We start from the raw sequence: 26,922 nt of genomic DNA, 5'->3' as shown, positions 1-26,922 counted from the left end.
GCCTTCTCCGAATAACAAGTCTAGGATTTCTTAAGTACTTCCTTGCTCAAGGAAGAGAGAATGAAAAATAAAACACTTAAGATGGGATCTTTCCTTGTTATACTTTGTCATAGAGTAAGTTTTTCAGATGTTAGAGCAAAAATTATAAAAGTATAAAAGTAAACATCACAATGTATATTGTGTATATACAAAGATATATGTATGTACACCATATGTCAAAGAGAGAAAATATAAATATTCAATCTTATTGAATCCTCACAACTTTCTACACTGGGTAGATGCAGCACCTATTTTTCAGTGTTTTTAACAAAATTTTCAAACTTAAAGTTGAATGTATAATACAATGAACATTGATCACCCACCATCCAGATTTAGAAACTGTTAATATTTGCACGCAGTACCTTAACACCATCTTTAAACACAGATAACTGGTCAAATCCCACCCCTGCCCCCGCCACACACATACACACACACTACTGGGATTAAAGTTACACCAGTTGCATATTTCCAGTGATAGGAACCTCGTTATCTCTTAATATCTTAAAATGTTCAATGACCACAACATTTTTTTCTTTCACTGAACTAAAATCTGCCTTCCTTGGATTTCTATTTATTCTAGTTCTGCTCTTTGGAAAGACATGGTCAAGATCTTTTCCTTCTTCTTTAAGCAGACCTTCAAAATCCTCAAGTCACTCTCACAGCAGACTAGCTCAGATACAAATTTCATTTTGTAAAGTGGATACAGCGTGGGGGGAAGATAAGGATGATGTAAGGAGAGTAGGCTGGCATTTTCCCCACCTCAGGCTTTGGTATGTAACATTTTCATTTTCACTTAGTTTGAAATAGTCTTAAATTTCAATTTTGTTATCTTCTTTAAATCATGAGCTCTTTTGAAGTGTATTTCTTCTTTTCGAAAAGAGAGTGATTTTTCTAGTTTTGTCATCATTATTGTTGCTGTTTCTATCTTACTTGCCTTGCAGTTAGAGAATAAAATCTGTATATTGCAATTTTTGAAGTTTATTTAGACTTAACACCAGCATATAGTTATTTTCCATTAATGCTTTCTCAATATTTGAAAAGGTTATATATTCTGTACAGTGTTCTATACATGTCAGTTCAAAGATTTTAACCATGTTATTCATATTTTCTATTCATTTTTGCAAATGTGTGTTTATTCTTTTAGTTACTGGGACAGATTGTTAAAATCTTTTACTGTATATAGCCATTTGCCCTTTAGTTTGACTTGTTTGCTTTATCTATATTGAGGCTATGTGATTAAATGCAGTTAAATTTAGAATTTCTACATTTTTCTGGTGAACTAAACTTTTATCATTACACAGTATTATTTTTTGTCCTTTCTAATCTTTTTTTTCCTTAAAGTCAACTTTGTCTGATATTAATATTGCAAAGCCAACTTTCTTTGGGTTAGTGTTTACATAGTATATTTTCCATCTTTTTTCTTTAATCTACCTGTGTCCTTATATTTAAATCATTTCTCTTGAAACAGCATATTTGGGTTTTGTTTTTGTAATCAACCTGAGAACTTTTGGTTTTCATAAGACCATTTAATTCACTTACCTTTAATGTAACTATTGATAAGTTTAGGTTTATGCTACCATTTTACTATTTGCCTTTTTTTTTCATTCTGCATATTATAGTTTGTTTTTATTTCCTTTCTTTTTTGCTTTCAAACTAAAATGATGGACTATTTTGTATTATTCCATTCTCCCCTGTATTAGATTTGAGTTTTATACTCTTTTACTATTCCTTTTAGTGCTTTCCCTAGGGAATACTTTAACATATATTCTTGACTTATCAAAGTCCAGAATAAATTGGTCTTATTTATTGGTTTTACCTCTTCCCAGACTATAGCAGGACTTTAAAATACTTAAACTCCATTTATATTCCTGCCAGCATATGCACTTTATTCCCATGTATTTTAATTCTAATTAAAAAAAATTTTTTTTATTATTATTATTTTTTTACTTTACAATATTGTATTGGTTTTGCCATACATCAACATGCATCCACCATGGGTGTACATGTGTTCCCCATCCTGAACCCCTCCCACCTCCCTCCCCATACCATCCCTCTGGGTCATCCCAGTGCACCAGCCCCAAGCTTCCTGTATCCTGCATAAAACATGGACTGGCGATTGGTTTCTTATATGATATTATACATGTTTTAATGCCATTCTCCCAAATCATCCCCCCCTCCCTCTCCCACAGAGTCCAAAAGACTGTTCTATACATCTGGGTCTCTTTTGCTGTCTCGCATACAGGGTTGTCGTCACCATCTTTCTAAATTTCGTATAATTCTAATTTTTTATAAATCACAAAAGACCTTACTATTATTGTTTTATAAAGACAGTATTTATTAAGATTTACACACATATTTATCCTTTCATTGCTTTTCATTGTGCTGAAATTTTGAATGAAAAAGAAAAGGAAATTCAGTACAAATTTGGTGTCACACACCTCACTTCATCCTACTTATCCATTTGGAATTCAGAAAACTGTGAGGGTATTCAGGCATATGGGGAAACATTATGCAGAAGCATCATAAGTACAGTGTAATGAAATGGGTAGGAAAGTACACACAAGAACGGAACATGCTCTGAAGGCAAGAGGCACAAAGATATACTTTATTTTCAAAGTCTTAGGTAGTTAATGATTTGGAGACGTATTGCCAAGTTACATTCAGCAAATTTAGTAGTATGCCTCAATTCAGTGGGCACAAAAGCTGTTTTCTGTTAAATGAACAACAAGTATAATGTAACTGGTCTCATACAATTAGGAGGTCCTCAAGCCATGCTTGTTATAATTGGCATTGCCATAGCCAGTGGCTTATGTGACCTCAAGTGATGACTGGGCTGAAGGAGTAAGCCAGGAATGTGTGTGCCTTGGGCTAGAGAGGCTGACTAATCTGGCTGTTAAGGCCTCAAGGATTGGGGCCAGGAGTCAAATCACAGTGTTCAGGGAAGGCATGGTGGACTCCTTCGAATGTACTCAGTCTCCATTCAGTTCATCACTCTCCAGTGGTGTGATCTGGAGCTGGAAATAGGAGGGAGGTGGGAGGGGCAAGATGAAGTAGTGGGGCACCAGAAAACACAATTGAAATATAAGTGCAAGTGAGGTGAAAATCTCTCAGTCATGTCCAACTCTTTGTGACCCCATGGACATCGCCCACCAAGCTCCTCTGTCCATGGAATTCTCCAGGCAAGAATACTGGAGTGGGTTGCCATTCCCTTCTCAGTCAATGCAAAGGCATCCCCTAATAAAATGGGATCACAACTCCTCTGAAGGCCATTCAGTGTGAAGTAGGTCCTTGACATGTATGCGATGGGCTTGAACTTTGACACAGAATCCTTTATTCCTGGTACTGAGCCACCCTAGAACAAAAACTGATGGTGCTGCTTGTTTCAAAACACAGTTTTACCTCCACTGTATTAATGATTATAGATTAATGATTGATTGTAATATCATTCAAATACCAGGGTCATCTTTTCTCAAATATTTTTAATGGATTATTAAGATTAAGAAGAAAAAAGAGAGTTTACCAGGATGTGACATATTCACAGAGATTCCAGAGAACACTCCTGACAATTAACAACCATTTACCAGTAGAAAATGTATTTCCCTAAAGACTCTGAAAGTAATAAGCTTCACTTTGACAGGGTGCAAAAAGAGCTGAAGAATGAGGATTAAGGTCTTTGAGTCCTTGCTTGCTGTCTTGTTTTGGCCTGATGGTCCATTTGGTTTGTTTGTAGTAGAGATGAGTCACAAGTTGATCATTCATGTTTACCAGTTGATTTTCTCCCTCACATTCATGAATGTTAGATATGACTTCATGAGGTTAGATATGAACCTCATGTTTAATCTCATCCAACATCTTGCAAAGGAACACCTCTAGACAGAGGAAACTAGGTGAAAGAAGGTCATTTGTAGTGCAAATCCACTATCCGGGCTGACAAGGCAACTCCAAGTACAAATACCATGACTTTTCCACATGGTAATAGCACATTTCAAGGTTCTGTTAGAACGCAGTGCAGTACCAAGGACTTCCAGTAGACTTGATTGACTACTCTTCTAAAATGAACAAATGAACTATCTGGGAAGCTGATATTTTTTGATTGTGGTGATATATTTGTTTATCATTTGAAGCACACCAAACTATTAACAATCTGTCTTGCCAGAACAGATAAGAATCTAGAACTATAAATCTACTGCTGGCCATCAACAAAGACAGTCCTCTTTTGTTACTCAATGTCAGTATTTATTTTCCCCACTAGAACTGCTTAGCTTGGGTGAATTCTAGCTGATAATTTCAGAAGGGTGAAAAGCTAACTAGAACTGGGCATTTGTCCCAGATAAATCTGATTCCAGTACTATTAAAGAAGCAGCAAGGGAAATAGAAAGTCTTTGACAAAAATTGTTGATAATTGGCTAAGGACTGGGGAGGGAAACGGAAGACTTGGAGAGCTATGAATGTTACTCTGATGGAGCAGAAAGATGCAAAGGAGGATTCAATGCCCTAATGATTAACAACACTCTCTTTAATTCTAAGAAAAATTGTATATATAATATATTATAAGAAATATATATATTTTTTATATGTGTGTGTGTGTGTGTGTGTGTGTGTGTATACAGTAGAACTTCTACTCTCCAGAACTATCCAGAAAGAAATAAGCCTTTCTGGAGACCTAAATTACAGAAGCAAAAGAGAAATCTTTCTTGACTCCAAGATTTCTCTGTTCTGTGTTACCTTGAGCAGGTCACTTACCAACCTACATTTCAGTGGCATCCTCCTGCCTCATCCAATAATTGTGGATAATGAGACCATTATTCTACAGGATTGTTATTAGGATAAAATCAGAGGCTTGTAGGTCTTATTTCCTAAACAAATAATAGATGTTTAAATACTATTAAATATTTACCTATTTTTACAGTAGTTAATTTTAGAATTTTAACAAATTTGTATATGAAGTCATATAAAATATTACACATCTTATCCTTAATCAGATTTCAGTCAACATAAATATAATGCCTTGATTACTCAGGATATCACTATCAATAGCCATTAATGGATGAAACAGCAGTAAAATAGCAATGCCTCAGCACTTGCTAAAATAGATGCTACCTTCCAGGATCGTATTGAAAAATAAGATTAATATCCAAAACAACTGTAAGATCTTCACCCAATGAATCTCTTTTCTTCAAAAAGTTTCATAGATTAAGTAGAAAGTGTACTTTGCTGGGAACTAATTTATTATCCTGTCACTATAGAAAAAAAAAGAAGGAAAAAAGAAAAGAAAGAAAGGGGGAGGGAGAGAGGGAGAGAAGAAAGCAGCCAGGAGTAAAGAAACTCCTCCTTACAGCAAATATGAATTTTAACCTTTTTCTACTACTTCATTCCATTTATGAGATTAAATTAGTATTGTTGGTAAAGACATAATAAGGTTTTAGAGCCACAAAGATCAAGAAATAGCAGCAACTTGAATTTAACCATTACCTTTACTTTGCTGTTAAATAATATTTACAGTGGCCACTTGGAACTAGTAAAGATCTGGTTATTTTACTCTAAGGATTTATGGTCTGGAATTAAAAAGATGTATTTTGAAAATTCTGAACTTTTAAAAATCTGTGCATATCATTAAGGACAGACAGTCCATTTTATAGACAGAGAAACAGAAAAGGAATTGATGTCATGGCCCTAGATCACAGAGGCAGTGACAGAATAAAAATAATTTCAGTCCCTTATTTCTATTTCAGGGCATTCTCATCAAATACAACATCTGGTGAATGGTGGCTTATTCCAAAGTAGTTATAAATTATTCCCTTAATGTAAAGCAGCATAAGAAAAGTATAAGTGGTAGTATAGAACGTTTAAGGTACACAAAATCTTTGCCCATGAAAACACACTGAAGTAACTCCATGTCGTGGTAAGTTATCAAATTATGGAAAGAACATTGCAAAGATTAAAATGTTGCATAAGAGAGAGAAAGCAGCATGAGTCAGGGGTTTGGGAAATATGAGTCATACTGAAGGGCAGGAGCCAAAAACATAGAGAATGAGGGCCTAAGCAGGGACTTAATGGACACCACAGAGATGTGGACACAGTTGCCTCTACTAACTCTGAGAGAAAACCAAATATGCAGTTCCATAGACTGGGGATCAGTGCGATAAAGAGGCTAGGAGTGAGAGCTGAGCGAAGATCAGCTGGATTATTTAACACAGTGATGATGCCAAAGTCAGCAAGAGAGGGACCTACAATAGTATAAATCACTAGAAGGGAGAGTGTGGGCACATTTTTGAAAAATGAGGGAATCACCAAATATTGCCATTAGCTATTCTTAATACATTAGAATGATGAAATGTGAGTTGATTTATGTGTCGTGATATTTTAGGAAGCACATTCTATTATTTTGTACTTTGGTAATGTTTACATTAGGCTGTGTCTACATAGTTCAGAGCTGCTCCCTGTGGTGTTCAATCTAAACTCTAATCACACCTTTACTCTGTGCTCTGTGCCGTGCTCAGTCGTGTCCAACTCTTTGCAACCCCATGGAGTGTAGGCCACCAGGCTCCTCTGTCCATGGGATTTTCCAGGCAAGAATACTGGAGTGGGTTGCCATTTCCTCCTCCAGGATATCTTCCCAAGCCAGGGAGCAAACCCACATCTCTCGCATCTCCTTATTGGCAGGTGGATTCTTTACCACTGTACCACCTGGGAAGCCCAATCACACCCCAAGGCCTTGAATTTTGCTCATGACTTGAGTTACCATTTTATGAGTGCCTTTAACCAGGCACTGCACCAAACTCCTCATACACAGTACCTCCAGCCATGCTGACTCCAGCTGGCTGCCGTTCTTCTCATGCAAACCACTTCTATCTTATCAGAATTTTCTAATGTGATCTCCCTTCTGCCTAGAAATAGCCTCCTATTTCTTTTTCTTTTTAAATTTTTTTCGCATGTGTTGTTTTATTTATTTTTGGCTGTGCTGGGTCTTCATTGCAGCACAGGCTTCTCTCTAGCTGCAGTGTGTGGGCTTCTCATTGCAGTGGCTTCTTTTGTTGTGGAACACAGGCTTTGGGGTGTGTGGGCTTCAGTGGTTTGCAGCTTCTGGGCTCTAGAGCACAGGCTCAGTAGTTGTGGCACATGGGCTTAGCTGCTCCATGGCATGTGAGATCTTCCCCTGACCAGGGACTGAAACCATGTCTCCTGCATTGGCAGGCAGATTCTTTACCACTGAGCCACAAAAAAACCCCTAGCCTCCTATTTCTGCCAATCCACATACCTTACCTTTTTCAAAATGCAGCTCAAAATTCACCTCCTTGGGCCAGACTTCCACCTCTGATGCTGCCTTTTTCTTCCTAGCTTCTGTATTTCTCTACTCTGTTGCTTTATAGCCATTTCCATTTGCTGACATTTTGGTGTGTTTCTTACATTTTACCTGTTACTCTGTCTTGTAAATGTTTAGTTCTGTGAGATAAAACACTGACCCTACTTTCTTTAAACTATAGGCATCCATTCTTAGCAAACAACCTTGATTCATTCATCCATTTATTGAACAATTATGTTTTGAAAACCCATCATGTTTCATGCACTCTGTAAGATTCTAGGAATACAGGAAAAAAGTAATACATAGACCTTGTCCTCAAAGAACTTGGTTTCAAGGCCCAAGAACCATGATAACTGTCTACCTAAAGAACCTACTGAGCTGAACTGTCAAAGATAACTTAGAAATAGTTTAAAAACAACACAAAAACTCCTCTCCCCAGAGTACTGTTTCCTAGATTATCAGGGAAACTGTGGCTGACCTGAGTAGTTTCCCTTATGAATAAAGAATTGCTTTTGCCAGTAAGGTATTCCCACCACAGAGGACTTTTATAAACATACCTGGGAAAGCCAGGTCTGCTGGTGCATCTGCACAGAGATGGATATTCTGCTTTGAGTTTCTAGCATAGTAATACATTTTAGATGCATACAAGTAGAAAAGATAAGCATAAAAGAGTGTAACAATGTAAAATTATTTTTGCATGATTTTGTATAGATGTGTGAATAAACAATAACAGGATCTCAAAGAACAACTTTCAAATTAATAAAAACCATGTTATTTAAATAAACCAACAAATTTACAGTCTTATTGAAGATAGTTCAGAGAAATCTGGTCTAGCTACACATCCTTCAGCATTACATAACTTGCAAAGAGCAAAGGAGATAAATATTCTAAACTCGAGTCAGAAAAGCCATAAATGAAAATGTAGCCTGTTCATTTACTAGCAGATGGCAGCTCAAGGTATAAGAAGAAGCATCCATTCAACTCCTTTGGAATAATTTCTTGAAGGGGATTTCATGCAACTGTGTTTTATTAAATTTCAGGGAGTTTTCCCATCTGAAAGAATTAAAACTAAAAGTGAATCCAGGTAAGTAGAAAGTATATTAAAAATATCACCAGTCCATCCTAGGTGAGGTAAATCCTGTTTCAGTTTTGTTTGTTATTGACAGAGAAAGGAATATAGTGGCAGTAGAGATGGTGGCATTTTATTTGCTTTTTGGGTTTTTTTTAATTAAATTACTTTAATTCACCTAATACTTTTATTAAATTATCCTTCTTAGAAGGTAAACAAACCTGGCTCTTAAAAAAGAACTGGTCCAGGGAGCACAACTTTTATGTATGAAAGCTATTTAATGATATATTAATTCCACTGGAAATGTTAGCCTATTTATCAAAGAGAACTGAAGGACAAAAAAAAAAAAAAACGAATAGGAAGGAAATCACATCAGGAATGCGATGGGGTGGAGGCAGTTTGCAAAGGGATGTCTCAGAAAAAAAAGCCACAGTCACTGGTGAGGCCTCCTTTAGAAAATGCAGCAGCCAACCCAAGCCCTTGATCTTCCGCCAGCATGTACTGAGGAAACTTGCCACATCTGAATCTCACATTGCTGTATCTCTCAGGGCTGTTATCACTGCAAATGCTGGCAAATGTTCTTGACATAAAACAATAGGAATTCTGCTGTCATTTCTGTATTAGCGAGTCATAAAGCTCTGAAGAAACCCCAGTAGACATGTTTTCATCAAGTGCATATGAGAAAATAATAAAAGACACACCAAAAAAAGCAGATAATTTCAAAGAAAGATTGCTGTACCTTTGCATAGTGCCTAGAAAGAACAGAGTTGTAATCACTGATTTGAAAATAGCAATAAAAATTTTCAAAACAGACATAAAAATAATAACAAAAATTTTGCCAGAACTTTAAACCCGGATAATAAGAATTATGTAAGTGGATGCTTTTATAGGTTATTATCCAATAAACAGCCAGGCACCCCTCGGGGATTCTTTATCTCCCCTCCCTCTTTCTCTTGGAAAGAATCCCTCTTGTCTTTTCCACACCCAGCTAACCAAAGCTGATATCTGAGGACAACTCTCTTATAACCTGAGCTTCCTACATTAATATACTGGGTAGTGTAAGTGCAGCAATTATGCTTGAAAATAAAGGAAGATGAAAGGCAACACACCCGGGGCAACTCTCTGTGCCTCTTAAAGGGAAGGCAGGATTTAGGAATAAATTCTAATTACTGATGGTTCATTTTCAGTACTGACTTTTGGCCCACTATTTCCTCCAAAGCACTTCCATGGGTCTACCACAGTGATGGTTCAGACACCCCAAAACCTCTCTCAGTTTTTATGCAAAGTCTATCATCTAGGAATTACAAATTTTAGATATTTTTAAATGAAGCTTAGAGTCTTCAGTTGTTGAAGAATGCCAAAATTTCATAATCTTTTCATCTGTGCTATTTAACCTCATAAATATGAGAGATTCAAATGAATGCAAAGGTGATGTGGAGAAGGCAGAACTAAATTTCACTTATAAATTATTCCAACATGAGTGCACACACACAAATCCACATCATATTTTTCCCCAGACTTTAAAGTTTTTATTTTGTATTGGGGTAGAGCCGATTAACAATGTTGTGGTAGTTTCAGGTAAACAGTGAGGGGACTCTGCCATGCATATACATGTTGATCTCAAACTGAACATTTTTTTACTTTCCAGAACTAAATCTACCTACTCCTTAAGGTACATTTAGTAAATTATTCCAAGATGTGAAATGCTTTGGTAAAATATGTATTTTAAACTACACCAGCCTATCTCTCCTAAAGAAATATGATTAAATTTAATCCCTTTTATTTTATAATCTGCTATGAAAAGTTTATTCATCCATGTTATGCTAAAGTTTACAAAAAAAAAAAAACAGCAACAAGCAATGCATAATATTAAAGCTTGATTTTTACCTAGGTATTAGGCAGATTTTTAGAGATTGGTCACTAGAAATTATTTCAAATATGATATATTGGGTGGAAAACCAAGTATCATACAATTTAACATTTTAAAACACCCAAAACAATACCATATATGCTAATGGGTGCATATATGTTCAATGAAAGTATAAAAAAAAATCTCAAGGAAGGATTCACACCTACCAGGATGGTAGTAGGTGGGTGAATAAAGGGATGAGAATGAAGTAAAGCTTTGGTTACACCTCTAATGTTTCATTTCTTAACAAAACAAAGTGAGCTGAAGCATACATGGCAGAATATTAGCGTTTGTTAAATCTATTAATAAGTGATATACTGTGGCATCTCTGAAATTGCTTTCTGAACATTTGAAATAATTTATCATTTTAAGCATTTCCAATAAAACAGTATTACAGAGTAATGTTTTAAGAATAGAGTGAAAACTTGTTTTCTTTAAGAAAAGTATGGCAAAAAAGATGGAGGAAATACCAACATCTCCACAGTCGACTCAAACTCTTTCTGTGCTGCGTGTCTTTATCAGACATAGACGAATGCACTGCAGGGACACACAACTGTAGAGCCGATCAAGTGTGCATCAATTTACGAGGTTCCTTCGCCTGTCAGTGCCCTCCCGGGTATCAGAAGCGAGGAGAGCAGTGTGTGGGTAAGTACAGCAGTGCAGTGAGCCAAGTCCTGTCTGGAGCATCTTAATTGTTTACCCCTCAGGCCTTCAAATCAAAGCACTCATCTTTATTTGCAGAACGATAATGCTTATTCTTTCATTGACTACCAACCCATTTTCCATATTAATGAGAAAAAAAACAACTTTATAGGTCAAGCATAGTCTGGATATCAAAGTGTCAGTTACATCTTAGACTAAGCAAAAGCAGAAGCTTAGGGTATGAGTGAGACCACAAAAGCAAAGAGGAGAATCATTTAAGTTAGTTATTTGGTGTCCTAGCTCTAAAACACTGATGCTGTGGGCTTCATTCACTAGGTTTTAGTGTAACATAGCTTACAGAGCAAATGTGTGCTGTGTGTGTGCTCAGTCACTCAGTCATGTCCAACTCTTTGTGGCCCCACGGACTATAGCCCCCCAGGCTCCTCTGTCCATGGAATTTTCCAAGCAGGAGTACTGGAGCTGGTTGCCATTTCCTACTCCAGGGGATCTTCCCAACCGAGGGATGGAACCTGCATCTCTTGCATCTCCTTTATTGGCAGGTGGATTCTTTACCACTGAGTCACCTGGGAAGCTCTATAGAGCGAATAGTAAGGTTCAAATCCCAGCTCCATCCCTAACTCACTTTGAGTTACTTAAATCCTCTGTGTCTCACTTCTTTCCTTTGTACTGTGGAAATAAAACCAGCCCCTATCTTAAGAGCTCATGTGCAGGAATGCTTAGAATGGTGCCTGGCCCTGGGTTGAATAGTTGTATGCCATCGTTCTGTAATGAGTTAACAGACTTGTACTAAACATTCTTTATGTTACAAGTGGCTCCAGTACTAGAACCGCAACACGTGAGCCCTCCTTGAGAGCTCTACTTGAGCTGTCTGAGGGCAGGGGCCAGGTCTGGTTTGTGTCATTGTTGTCTCCCCAGTCCCTGAAGTCTGCCAGCCAAGTAGATGCTCAATGCATGCATTTTGAATGACTGGAAGAATACAATATGGGGAGGCTGGCAAATAAGAAGTCAACTAAAGTGTTCTGGGTGCAATCTTGAGGCCCAGCACTAGGATGAAACTCTGTAATTGACTCCCTTTGTCCACTGACTTACATACTTCCTCGTACCATTAGGTCAGTGAAGAGTTCTTATTTTCTCTTAGGAACAGAGGATAAAAATCTCTGGGGACAGGCAATGCCACATTCAGTTTTCACCAGTGAATGTGAGCTGTTGGTGTCAGGGTGTCTACTCTGAGCTTTCATAGGCCCTGGCCCTGCTCTCTCTGCCCTGGGGCTCTGCTAGGTGCTGGGGCTAGTTAGTCCAGTCTCTGATGAAGGACCAGGAATTTGCAGTGACTGAAGCTGTGATTTAGGAGAAAATTGTTTGGAAAAATTCATAGGCACCAAAGTTTTGCCCATTGTATTAGGAAAATAAACAACTGAAGGTATAATAAGTATAGAAAAAGAACAAACCCAGCCTACTATGGGAAGAATCAAAGCAAATAGAACATATAGTTAGAGCTCTTTATGATACAGTAGGAGATATCCTTAAATTCAGATCTAATCATGTGACTTCCCTGCTGTTCCTCTCACGCCCAGAATCAACACTGCATTCCTCAATAGCAAATAAGGTCTTCCCCATCTTATCCTCGCCCAACTCTGCTGTGACAACACCCTTCTCCTGCCAAAACAATTACACTTTAGCTTTGTCCCAAGAGTTATAGTTCCCCAATACATCACACAGTGTCACACTTTGCTACCTCTGTATAAGCTTTCAGTACCAGAGACATACACTTCTGACAAACTCCTATTCAAATCTTAAATTCCAGGTCAAGGTCACTTCCTCTGGGAAGTGTTCCATGAGCTCCCCAAATATAGTCACTCCTTCTTCTATGCCAATAAATCTCAAACTTTGATGGATTCTTTTTGTAAATTTCTAACCTGTTATAGATCAATACTTCTATAGAGTACAATAAGAATGTTGCAGTAACACTAAATTGCTATTTCTAAACACATGCTCCCAATTTCTATACTTATTCATTGTGGACTGGTCCAAATATACCAGCAGTGGTCAGCAAGTCACGTGGAATGGTGCTCCCTCTATCTCTTGTACACTTTTCTATGTTTGATCTTATACTTCCACACAATAATTTGTTTTCATGCCTGCTTTCCACACAAGATGGAATAGAATATACATATGATCATCATCATATGTTTAGCAGTGTAAACCTACACTGCCAACCACAATGCTAACAAATAACAAAGGTTCAATGAATGTTTACTTGTTGAAAAGACATGCACCATTTATTCATCAAATATTTACTGAGGGCTTACTGTGTGCTAGGTGCTGGACCACTGTGGTAAACAAACAGATTTTACAGAACCACGGCCCTCGTGGCGCTATTAGAAAGTACCACTTACATAACTTAGCTATTGATATTGTCATCTGGCTATGATACTAGGTACTAGGAAGAACTGTGCCACAACTGCTCTTAATTAGTATGAACTTTCCATTCGTTCAACTAATGTTTACTGAGCACCTACCATGCCAGACCCTATTCTAGGTATTAAGCACACAACAGACAAAAAATACTTTATCTCTACCTCATGGGGAGAAAATGGATCTTATTTTCCATGCATTATAGTGAGGAAGACAGACAAGAAGCAAATAAATACATAACACAATGGCAGGGAGTGTCACTGGCTACAAAGAAATATAAAGCAGGATTAGGGGGTAGATGGAGCAGAAGTTATTTTATATGAATGGACAGAAATGGCCTCCCTGACATGACATCTGATCAGACAGATAAATAAATTAGGAGGGAAGCTATGTGAACATTGTTATTGTTTATTTAATATTCAAGTTAAATCACATATATTTGCAGCTTATTCATAATAGCTTCCATTTGTTTTTGCCTGTTTTGTGCAAGGAAGTTCACCTGTATCATCTCATGTTATCCTCCCAACAACCCTACCACATTGTTGTATTATTACTCACAAAAGAGGAAATGGAAGCTCTGAGAGGTTAAGACCAAGCTAGTAAATGCTGGAACAAAGACTTAAACTCAGGTTACCTCGTGGTACACTACCTACTTGAGCACTCTGCCTCCCACACTTGTAGTTATTAAAATACCAGAAGAGTTCAGCAGAAAGTTATGTTTTGTTTTCATTTTTCCCATAAGATAGTATCATTGCATTGATAGTATATAATTATTATTTTAAATTACACATGCCATATTTGAGTTGTCACAAAGTGTACAGTTGTAAATTAATGAAATTTTATTATGCTTCTAAAATATTAATTCCGTTCTACAAGTTCTCAATTGAGCATTTTATAGTTGGAAATATTTATATGAGGACACAGGCTGGAACACTTGATCAGTGTGTCAGAAGGGCACTCTCAAAAAGTAACTTGTTTAGTATCCCATTCCTTCCACAGCATTCTTTCACTTGATTCTCACAGAAACTTCACAAGATACACATAGCAAGCATTACTGTCTAATATGGAAGAAAAAACGAACTACTGAACATTTGAGTGACTTCACCAAGGTCACCAGCTGAGCAGCAGCCTCCTTTCTTAGTTTTATACTATATCTCAATTCTTCCATAGTTCTTTTCTACTTCTTTAATTATAAATAACCTTTTATATTCCCAGCCTTACATTCTCACTTATATGTGAAATAGTCTTAATTACTTTTCCCTCTTTAAATCTCAACCCATCCAGCCAGGTTTATGAAGTGTTTGTTCTTAACATCTCATTTAGCTACAGAGAGCATACAAAAGTATATTTAAAGCACAGATACCCTAATATTTTTAAAAAGAAAAATAATTACTTTTAAAATGAGGTCTCCAGGTTTTCTAGATAATGCTCTGCTGAGAACTTGAGATTAAACAGATCAATAATAGTAATTTGGATAGTCGGTAATTTGGTTCTCTTTGCGTGTGTGCTTAATAACCTAGATGTAGACGAATGCACCATCCCTCCATATTGCCACCAAAGATGTGTGAACACACCAGGATCATTTTATTGCCAGTGCAATCCTGGGTTTCAGTTGGCAGCAAACAACTATACCTGTGTAGGTAAGTCTTCTGGAAACAGCCAACCAATTTCTGTCTTCCCAGCAGTATCTCCAGTTTTCTATATTCATGGTTTCCATCAACTTCCCCAAAGCTGAAAGGACAGTAACCAATCTGGTTTTTAAAAACACATCAAGATGTAAATGGAAAAAAATTTTAACTTTGGTTTTAGTTCTCCTCTGTGACAGTATTAAAAAAAGGTTTTAACTATAGATTGATATACACACCAGTTAGTCAACAGTGTGTGATACAAACACTGAAGGTGCCAAAGGGGTTACTACAAGTTCAGATACATAAACTTTCTGCTGAGAGTGCATCTGATTTTCACATGCTTCTCCTACCCTTTCAGAATGCAATGTCACGGCACACAATTTTAAGATTGGCATGACATGGAAAAAATCTAGTGCAGGAAAAATGCCTTTTCACAATATTTTCAGTGCCTTAGAGCATTGCAAAACTCTGTATGGGTCTCAAAGGCTTATGTTATAATTGTAATGGAATTTAACAGGACCCATTTAAAAAGTAATAAATAGCACAGATAAATCTTCACTACAGCATGCTGAGAGACCGTATCAGTATGTGTCTTATATCAATTATTTATAGACTTGGCATTCTGCATTTGAACAATAAAAGAAAATAGATATTGGAATGTATATTTATTAGAACCATTAAATTCTTTTGGAAAGATTCATCAAACACCAAACTAACCATCATTCCCAGGAAAAAAAATATTCCGGTATTTCTGAAAGTACATGACAGATGTTTGAAGTTGTTCCAATAAATATGAGACCTGAATGGATGTTCTCCAGTGAGCTTCTGCAAGGCAAAGAATCCAGCTAGGGAATTACTCACTTATCATCAGATGACATAGGTACAAAAGAGCAAGGCTATGTTTAAAGACATAAATATGTAAGTGTGTATGACCTTGCCTTTCAGATATAAATGAATGTGATGCCAGCAATCAATGTGCTCAGCAATGCTACAACATTCTTGGTTCGTTCATCTGTCAGTGCAATCAAGGATATGAGCTAAGCAGTGACAGGCTCAACTGTGAAGGTAAAATATTATCCAAATAATTGGTAGTAATAGCACAGTTCCTGTCTTTGCTGTTGCTTTATCCAAGTATATACCTGTTTAAGAAAGCAAATTTTTATTATGTTCTAAAATCCAGTTAACTTAGTTCACTTATAACACTGTCTTTTTAGTATGTTATCAAAAGAAAGAAGAAAAAATAATTGAAATACTAGATGTAGGCTGGGTCTGATAATTAGCAAGGGTACTCTAGTATCTTGCTTCTCAAGTGTGATGGGCCAGCAGAACTGGCACCTCTTAGGGGCCTGTGAAATTGTAGACTCTCACGCCCCAGCCCAGACCTACTGAATCAAATTCTGTGTCTAATGAGAATTCCAGGGGACTAGTGGCATATTTAAGTTCAAAAGTAGCTGATTGCATGTCAGGAACACTAGAATAGAAACCAAAAGATCTGGCCCTAGGCATCCCTGCCACTGCATGCTCAGGGCACATTTCTTAAGGTGCCTTCATTTCACTCTCCACATGATCAAGAAGAGGGCCATTTAACTGAAGGATCACCATCAGAGTCCACTGCACATGCTCGCTCCACTGTGTACTTCAAATGGCCTAAGACATCCTGAGGGATGCCATTGACACTTCATGCTCTTGACTTCCTCACAAACTGTCCCAGCTTTACTTGGGGCCACAAAGATCATACCCTACACAGAGAGGCCTCCCATCATGCCACTGCGCTCAAAACCAAAAGGGGCTGGCTCTGGACGGCTGCCTCTGCCCTTCTGAGCAAACTATAAGAACAGCACCATTGAGAAATGCAAAGCCTTCTGCCAGGGCATCAACCTCTAGAAGCTAGCACAGGGATGAAACTTGGAGTTCAAAACTCAGATGAACTTGGAAGCAGAGCCACCCAATTTCTGAGAAGGCAAATATGAATCTGCATCAAGGGTGGGTCTGCCAAGCACAACACGAGGATCATCAACCACAAACCACTTCTTTCAGTCTGCTCAGCTAGGATGGTTAGTTCCAGGATTTGCCAAAGTGTCAGCAGTAATTGAGTAAAACTGATGGTAAGAAAATTCTCTGCTCTGTGAAGTTCCATGAGAACTAAGCTGATATTGTTAGAACTTGCATTTGAGCCTCTTATAAAGTATTGCATTTCTGTTTCAGAGATCGCAATGTTTGAAAAAAAAATACCAAAATAATAACATGTAAGTATTCAACTCTATGTTGTTGCTTTTGTCTGGTTCAACAGACATTGATGAATGCAGAACCTCGAGCTACCTGTGTCAATATCAGTGTGTCAATGAACCTGGGAAATTCTCATGTATGTGCCCCCAAGGATACCAAGTGGTGAGAGGTAGAACATGTCAGGGTAAGTTTATTGTTTTCAGATCTGTTAAGTTTTAACCAAGAAAAGCAGGGAGGAAGTATTGGAATCTCTACCACAGACTCTCGTTTTTTACAATTTGAGCTCTTTTTTCCCTTGTTGATCATGAGACATGCACACCTCATAAAGAGGATATTTAGTGTTATCTTTCTTTGAAATTTAAAGTCATAATTTTTTCTTAAAATAGAAATAATTTTAATATAATATTAATATGCCTTCTAAATAGCCTACATAGTTCCTGTGATATACATCTTCTAATCATCCACCAAAAATGATTCAATTATTAAAATATTTTGCCATGAATTTCAGTATAGAACATAAGCTTAATGCGTGGTTAGGTGTACCTCAAAAAGATCTCAATTCTCTAAAACACTAGGATTATAAACTAGATAGTAATAAGTGGTGACAAAATCAGCATCATGTGTATTAAATGTGCCTGAATTCTTCAGTTAAAAAAAAAAAACAACTATTAATCCAAAAATAGCTAATGTCTTTCAATACAGTTTTAAAATAAATATTCAGGTGGTCTTCATAGTGACATATAGGTAGAAAAGATGCAGCTCCTACATAGGATGATTTCAGAATTTCTCTGAGAGATTTGAAAATCCTGGAAAAATTGGTACAAACACGTTTATATAAATAAGTGAAAAAAATGACTGAATTTGAAGACACAAAATCTGTTGAAGACCCAGCTATATGACATTCTATCCATACCATTTTAACAAACTATCAGACTTCTCTGAGCCTGAACTTTCTCATTTGGAAAAGGGAGTTGAGGGAATGAAATGGAATAATACACAGAAAAACTATAAACTATAAAGCCTGGAAAATTCAAGGTGTTTTTATGAAATTTACCTAGCAATATAAATGACCAGTAGCAAATTTTTTCTAGGACAGTAAAATTTTGTTAAGAAAATATCTAGGAAAGGAGACAGGATTCTGAGTCTGCATCATGATTTTGCAGGGAAATATTAACTCACAGAAACATCTATTACCTGATAGTTTATAGCATGCATGTGATTATTCAACTAGAATCTAACCACAAAACATGAGCATAATCAGAATGTAGTTCATTACACAAGTAACATCTTTCTACCCTTTCAAGGTTACTAGAGACTCTGTAATGTTAATTGTGGAAAAACATTGCATTCCAAAGGTTTTATTTTCTGAACTCTAATTGAGACTTTTAACATGAATATTACATGCAGGAAAATGTTAGCCAGAGGGTTATCTTAACCAATATCCCTGGAGCCCTTCAAACAAATATCTATGTGTTTTTCTAATCATAAATGGACTTGATACCCAGCAAAAGACAGAAACAAGTTAACATTCAGTTACCTGCCTACTTTATGGAAACATTTATATCTGTTATGATGAAAGGTGAAATGCAGTGGAATTGCAAATAAGGGATTCATCAGTGTTATACCTTGAAGAATATTTGTTAAACTAAAACATTTTTTGTGAAGGAGACCATTCTTTTAAGGTATACAACAATAGGTTTACCCCACTGAAAGCATCCCTTCCCAACAGTCCACAGGTTAAATTAATACCAAAAGAGTTTCGATTCTCACCTTCCCCTAAAAAGTTTATTTGGGGGATGAAATAACTGTTCTCATTTCCACAGACTTGCAAAAATGAAAACTCTCTGTGTATGTGCTGGTTGGTGTGGGGAGGGGAAGGGGACAGTGGTGAGGAAGAGAAACAGAGAGAGAGACAGAATACTCAGATACACAGACACACTCATGAAATATTTTAATACTATTAATCATTTCTGAAAAACCCTCCAAAATGATTAAGGAGCTGATTATGCTAGGCTGTAAATTACTGGAAGTAATAAATAAAATTATTACATAAAGTTTCCTTTTGCCGCTTTTGAACTCCATATAACAAACCAGTCTTGTAGCTAACTAAACAGCATCTTTATTTTTCAAAAAAGTGAAAATATTGAAAGGACAAGTCAGCTGTGATTTCTTCTGAGGAATCTAAGTTCTTTCTTTAGCCATAGCCAGTCCAAAAGAAGATACTTTTTGTAACTGACTCTTGGAAACTGCATGGCTTTTCCAGTCTCCTCTTGGGTTCCAGAGAGCTCTTGCCAGTTTGGAAGCTAAAAGAAATTTTTTTTTCTCCAAAGACAAAGAATGGAATTATTCTCATTTAGAGGATGCAGTACCTTGTGGTGGAAAGATGCCTGTCACTATCTGTATACATTTGAGTCAGCCACTTAACCCTTATTTGTTTTTCCTTCATGCCACATAGAGATATCTTTCTATCTCCACATGTTGTGTGAAGAGCAACTTAGTTTAGTTTCAGTCAGTCAGTTCAGTCACTCAGTAGTGTCCAACTCTTGGCAACCCCATGAACCACAGCATGCCAGGCCTCCCTGTCCATCACCAACTCCCTGAGTTTACCCAAATTCATGTCCATTGAGTCAGTGATGCCATCCAACCATCTCATCCTCTGTCATCCCCTTCTCCTCCTGCCCTCAATCTTTCCCAGCATCAGGGTCTTTTCAAATGAGTCAGCTCTTCACATCAGGTGGCCAAAATATTGGAGTTTCAGCTTCAACATCAGTCCTTCCAATGAACACCCAGGACTGATCTCCTTTAGGATGGACTGGTTGGATCTCCTTGCAATCCAAGGAACTCTCAATAGTCTTCTCCAACACCACAGTTCAAAAGCATCAATTCTTCAGTGCTCAGATTTCTTTATAGTCCAACTCTCACATTCAGTTTAATATTTGCTAAAATCCAGGTGCCTCCAGTGCATTCATGCTATGTGATAAAGGGATAAAAAGATGTGCACAATGGCACTTACCCTCCAGGAGAGTACAAGCTAATAGAAGGATTGAAACAAACATGCAGATTTCAATAATGCAAAGCAGAAACCAATAAAGGCCCCAAAAGAGGAAAAATGAGATATAAGAATTCAGAGGGAAGAAAGATATCACATCCCAGCAACTAAGCCATGACTGTCTTGTTAATAAGAATTCAGTAAATTATTTATGGAATAAGTAAATTAACGAATGAAAATATCTGATTGTGTGGAAGGAATGATTCAGAAAAGACTTATATCGGATAAACTTATCACTATTCAAATGTAAAGGAAGGCACACATAAGGATATGCATAATATAATTTTTGTCATTGTTGTAATGGTTCTCTGGAGAAACTGTTCTCTCAGATGTCATCTGGGAACTCTTGATTCCCAAGTTTAAACTCAGTCTTTGTCCAGCCTGACCTTTCCACAACCCTCCTTCCTGAGACTCTCTCTTGTTCTGACCTCCTTGAAGTGCATTTTCCTGGGTTGCTTCTCACTGCTGACAGCCCCTTCCTTAATTCCTCTTCTTCCCAATGATCTTTAAATAGCCACATTCTATGGGCTTCCCTGGTAGCTCAGCTGATAAAGAATCTGCCTGCAATGCAGGAGACCCCGGTTAGATTTCCAGTTCGAGAAGATCTGCTGGAGAAGGGATAGACTACCCACTCCAGTATTCTTGGGCTTCCCTGGTGGCTCAGCTGGTAAAGAATCTGCCCACAATGTGGGAGACCTGGGTTCAATCCCTGAGTTGGGGAGATCCCCTGGAGAAGGGAACGGCTACCCACTCCAGTATTCTGGCCTGGAGAATTCCATGGATTGTATAGTCCATGGGGTTGTAAAGAGTCAGACACAACTGAGTGAGTTTCACTTTCACATGCTGGAATGCTTCATAGCCTCATTTCTTTTCCTGTAAACAGCTTCTTAAGGACAGTGTAACCCACTCCCAGAGTACCAACTATCCAGCAGCATGCTACAACTTACTGAAACCACATTCTAGCTTTTCCCTCTCTTCAAGCTCATGAGCCTGACAATAAACTTCCATCTCCAGAGTTTTTGTTTGCTGCTTTCTCACCCTGGAAGACCCTCCCCACCTCCATGATAAAAATCCTATCTAACCACCACCTTTTCTAGGCCAAGTTGAGAGGGCTCCTCCTTCCTTCAGCCTTCTCTAATCCCCCAAGAAGTGGTGTCTTTCACTTTTATTTAAGCAAAGTCAGTGGCCTAGCATTTGGCTTTGAATTCAACAGATGAATAATAGATGCTTGATAAAATACAATGAAATGACACATATTAATCAGTTGAGAATGGTTTCACTACATCTGTTCTGAATTAAATGCAATGAATTCAGGTCCCACCAAGTTTTAGGTCTAAAATCAAATTAAACAGTCCAGATTCTCATATACCTCCTTCTGGTGGCAAACTGGCATCTGCCACTTAGGCAATTTACTTATATCAGTAAACTCTTTGACTCTGCATCTCTACAGATATAAATGAGTGTGAGACCACAAATGAATGTCGGGAAGATGAAATGTGTTGGAATTATCATGGCGGCTTCCGTTGTTACCCACGAAATCCTTGTCAAGATCCCTATGTTCTAACATCAGAGAAGTAAGAAAAACCAGAACTTTTGAAACTGAGAATCTTCTGATTTTACCAAGCCTAACAAGTGAATACTTTTGTCTCTGCAGCCGATGTGTTTGCCCAGTCTCAAATGCAATGTGCCGAGAACTTCCTCAATCCATCGTCTACAAATACATGAGCATTCGATCTGATAGGTCTGTACCATCAGACATCTTCCAAATACAGGCCACAACCATTTATGCCAACACTATCAACACTTTTCGGATTAAATCTGGAAATGAAAACGGAGAGTTCTACCTAAGAGTAAGTATCCTGAGGGCAGCCTTAGCAAACTTGGTTCAAGTTTGTTGTTGTTTGATAGTAATTCACTTGGAAAGAAAGCCAACATTTAAAGAGTTTTTATCTGCAGGCATTGTGTAAGGCCTTCCTGTATGCATTATTTCACAATCCTCTTGGTAATATTGATACTTGGTAAGATTAATATTTATCTCCATATTTTACAGAAAAGTGAGACCCAAGGAGATGAATTAGCTTCTCTAAAGTCACTCAGATAAAAATTACAGACTCTAACAGAGTTATATGTGACCACCAAAATACAAGCCTGCCTGCACACACACACACACACACACACACACTAAATAGATACTACAAATCAGTGATAGCTATTTAATTGTACATAGAAAAACTAATTCTTACAGAACTTTTCAAAAACCCTGAATTCCTTATTGTTACATTCACAAGATTTGCACCAAAACTAAGACCCATAAATATCTGAGAAGTGACCCCAACCTCCCACCCTTGTACCATGTATACAACCAATAAATTGTACTATTCTTGCAAATTTCCAGGAAGACAATGTGAGGTCACCTTTATGTTTTCCTTTCCTTTCATTGCCTATATGAAATCTTTCTCTGAATTCTGCCATTTCTCTCTTCACAGTGTCCCCTGTGTTATCTTTGCTTCCTCATGTCCCTGACTCTCTTCCTTTAAACTGGCTCTTAGCACCTCTCTAATCCCTCCAAGGGTTTCCGAGCAGATCTTCCTGACTACAATGCCTCAGCCTTCCAGTCCCCCTGCAAAATCTTAGCAAGTTCATTTTAGGTTAAAATTCTGACATTTTAAATATGGCTCACCACTTCATGTGAAAATGATGGCACCCCACCAACCAGTTTGCAGGGTTACGGTAACTGTTTCATGTTAAGGATGTTATTCATCCAGTTACAATTTTCTCAAAACTCCTTTGGGCACTCTTCATTTTTAATCAAATTTTAAGGTCAATATTTCATTTTGAGAATATGAAAAGTAAATTGGGAAATTCATCCTTGTGGTAAAGTTTACAGATTTTTAATGTTTACACATTTATCCTGTTCTTTGATATATTAAGTTCCCTTCCAGCTCTAGAATTATGTGATTGTGTTTCTTTGCCAGTAAATTAAAAATGATTAATTTCTCATGACCAACTTCTGAAGAGAAAAACCCAACCCAAATACAATCTGTTACTATTCTTTTTTCTAATAACTAAAAATAAACTTCTTTAACCTTTGATGCTTTAAATTTGAGATATAATAGATATTTATAAGAAATTTACTTTAAAGGAACTTCACACAGTTTAGATAATAACAATTTAATAATTTTAGCCCAAAGAAATCACATTATTTGTAACCCATGGCAACAAAATAAGTTAATTTAAAAATAATTTTCCATTTGGGACTCTTAGGTATAATTTAAGAAAAAAAAATTTCCTAGGAGTATCAACAGTTATGCAAAGTTCTTGCATATTTTTAATAAACATGGTATTATTAAAGTTTTATGATTCATATCAGTGCACTTATCATAAATACAGTATTTGTCTCAAGTAAAATCCCTTTTAATGAATGATATAAAACATTGTCAATTTTTGTAATCCCAGAGTTAAATACTACTATTTGAAAACCAAAAAGAAGCATTTAAAATCAAAAGGTATTTCAAGACTACTTCTTATCACATAATTCAAAAAGTAGTTGTATAAAATCCTACAAAATGTCTTCACTGAAATTCCACTTGTGCTAAGGCCATTTACAATCAGAAAGCATTAATTAAACACTTATTATATGCTCAGATCCATGCTAAGTGTATGTAATACACAGTTCCTTATATCAAAGGGCTTTAAATATTACTTTGTGGCATAGTTAACACCTATGAAAACAGCAGCAATGTTTAATTGTATTTAATTCCATGGCCCAAGACATCAAAGAATTAGGAGTCAAAGACAATTTCTTGAGAAGCATAAGACTGGACCTTATCCTTGAAAGAATCTGAGGGATATAGGATTTTATTTATATTCCTTTTGGGAGAATACTGAAAAAATCTTCTTCCTTAGAAAACTGAACACATTAGAAAAAAGTAATACATTAAATTGAAGGTAGAATATCATCCTTCACCCACACCAACCAATATCCTTCCTCCCTTACTGAGACTTATTTTTCTTCATAACCCCTAGCACCACCTTCTGTAATATTTGTCTATGTCACCTACTACAATGTGAGGGCAATGAGCAGATACATTGTCTATCTGTTTACTTTTCCATGCACAGCACATAGAATGAATGGTACCTGGCATTTTGCAGGTGCTCAAAAATATTTTTAAATGAATGAATTAATTCGATCAACACCTTCAAGGTATCACTGTTACCTATAAGAGGCAAGTACCATGCCAGGTTCTAGAGATACAGCAGTGAATAAAACCAAACCAGTTTTGGCCCCAGTGAGTCTTATGGTCAAGACATTGAACAAGTGTTCACAAGTGTGCTGAATGTTTCAACTGAACATGGCAAATTCCTCATGAGTACACTACATGTCAACCCTAACCAAGGTAGTGGTGGTCTGAGAGCTTCTTGGAAGTAGATTTAAACTGAAGACTAGCAGTTAGAGACTAGCAAATGGAAGCAATAAAAAGCAGACAAGTTGATCTACAACTCCAGGTGCTATAGGCAGAGTGATTTGAGAGAAACCTGGAGAGATGAGCAGGGCCTATATCACATAATGCATGACAGACCATACTAAGGGTTTCAAGAAGAGGAATTGCTATCAGGTTTTCACACCCCACTCCAGTACTCTTGCCTGGAAAATCCCATGGACAGAGGGCTTGGTGGGCTGTAGTCCATGGGGTCGCTAAGAGTCGGACACGACTGAGCGACTTCACTTTCACTTTTCATTAAAAAAAAAAATCCTGGCTACACTGTAGAGCCTGGATTGAAGTGGAGCAAAAATGGAAATGGAAAGACCAGTAATTCAAAAGATGGGGGACTAGGGTAGTAGCAGTGTGTCCAAAAGAAGTGGACAGATTTATGATGATATACGAAGAACTACATGACTAGGTAAGCTGTTTTTTATGGGGAGGTGAAGGAGAATGAAACATCATGGATAACCTCCAAGTTTCTGTCTTGAGCAGCAATAGATGGTGGGACCATTTACTGAGATAAGGAAGAAGGAGTTAGTGTGGAGAGGAAGCCAAGGAGTTCAGTTTGGACATATGGAGTACTGGTTGCCTTGAGACTTCCAAGTAAATCTGAGTAGGGTATTGGATATGTGGGCTTGGAACTCAAAGTATAGACTTTTAAGCCACTGGCAGATATGTCATACTTGAAGCCATGGCTATGGATGAGCTCACTCAGGGAGAGTGTGTAGGGAGTAGGTGAGATCACTCAGAATTGGGCACTATTATAGTCATCCAGGACCTTAGCCTACAAATCTCTGGCCATGTCATCCCCCATGAACTTCAGCTTCATGTCACTCTGCCACCACCCCATAGCCACATGATGGACACGTTTATCATGCAGAACAGTTCCACACTAGAATCTTAGTCTCCAGTGATCCCCTCAGGGACCGAGTCTCCTTCTCCTTCATGCCCTCACTTTACTCTCAAAGTGATGTTGGTCCTCTGACCCCCATCCCCCATTTTCTTACAGCCTATCAACTTCTAATTGGACCCTTGAACTACTGTCGTCAGCACCTCCAGTCCCCGTCCCGCAACCCTAGATCAATCACATAATCCATATCTATTTTCATACCCACCTTGTCAGCACAGACTGGTAATATTTTAAATCTTCAGGGGTGTCCTCAGTATGCTCAACAATCCTATTACTTTCTTTTGCTCCTTCTTTTCAGTCGCTGATTGCAAATGTCCCCATACTCTTTAAGTACTTCAGTTCAGTTGCTCAGTCATGTCCGACTCTTTGCAACCCCATGGACTGCAACACACCAGGTTTCCTGGTCCATTACCAACTCCTGGAGCTTGCTCAAATTTCAAATTCATGTCCATGGAGTCACCCTTCATTTTCAGTAGGTGAACTCACCTTCTACTCTTCTGAAACCAACAGTCATGAATTATTTGAACTTATCATCCTATCCCTTGCAAATTTAACTCCATGTGTCCCCCTTCTATCTTTCTTGCTTGAATTTTCCAAAGACAGACTTTCACTTCTATCCATCAAGGCCAACTCACTCCTATATTCTTCATTCCATTTCCTTCAGGAACTTAGCCTATTAAATTCTAATTACCTCCTACATATGCAACTTGTTTTCCCTCTAGATGTTGCCTCCTCTCTCTGTTCTCCCTTCCTAGCCAAGGTTCTTAAAGCATAGTCTGTAATCACAGTCTCTACTTTCTCACTTCCTAGTTACTCCTCTGCCTTCTATTCCCACTACCTTACTGAAATTGCTCTGGGAAAAAAGCCACCAACAGCATCCATACTGCTATATCCAGAGGCATTTTTTTAGTTCTAGTCACCCTCATCCTCCCCTGCTCTATTGGGCACTTCTTGCTGTTCATCTGTTTTCTACTTAATTATCTATTTCTTCTCAGCTTCCTTCGATGGCTTCTCTTCTGTCCATCCTTAAATGTTGGCCTCTCCCAGACCCATTATTATCATGTGTACATTTTCTCCCTTGGTTTAATGTCCATCTGTTGAAGTGACTGGGCTCCCCAGGTGGTGCTAGTATTAAAGAACCCGCCTGCCAATGCAAGAGACATAAGAGACTCGGGTTCCATCCCTGGGTCGGGACGATCCCCTGGAGAAGAGCATGGCAACCCACTC

General features: G+C 37.6%; 1 protein-coding gene across 4 annotated transcripts in view; it reads left to right on the top strand.

The window, feature by feature from the left end:
• The window catches only part of EFEMP1 (EGF containing fibulin extracellular matrix protein 1), a 71,692-nt gene that overhangs the window by 43,023 nt on the left and 1,747 nt on the right, over nt 1-26,922 (top strand). For 3 of the 4 annotated variants that reach the window (XM_055540158.1, XM_055540159.1, XM_055540160.1), the window contains exons 5-10: nt 10,843-10,965; nt 14,919-15,038; nt 15,972-16,091; nt 17,317-17,436; nt 21,752-21,875; nt 21,956-22,151. In XM_055540158.1, the coding sequence (XP_055396133.1) occupies nt 10,843-10,965; nt 14,919-15,038; nt 15,972-16,091; nt 17,317-17,436; nt 21,752-21,875; nt 21,956-22,151 (803 nt within the window). The remainder of the gene's footprint in view (nt 1-10,842; nt 10,966-14,918; nt 15,039-15,971; nt 16,092-17,316; nt 17,437-21,751; nt 21,876-21,955; nt 22,152-26,922) is intronic. The other variant, XM_055540161.1, reaches the window with a different exon arrangement.

Source organism: Bubalus kerabau, chromosome 11 (genome assembly GCF_029407905.1).
Source record: "Bubalus kerabau isolate K-KA32 ecotype Philippines breed swamp buffalo chromosome 11, PCC_UOA_SB_1v2, whole genome shotgun sequence".
Classification (NCBI taxonomy): domain Eukaryota; kingdom Metazoa; phylum Chordata; class Mammalia; order Artiodactyla; family Bovidae; genus Bubalus; species Bubalus kerabau.
The sequence above is the reverse complement of the archived record's forward strand: the minus strand, read 5'-3'. Positions and strand labels throughout refer to the sequence as shown.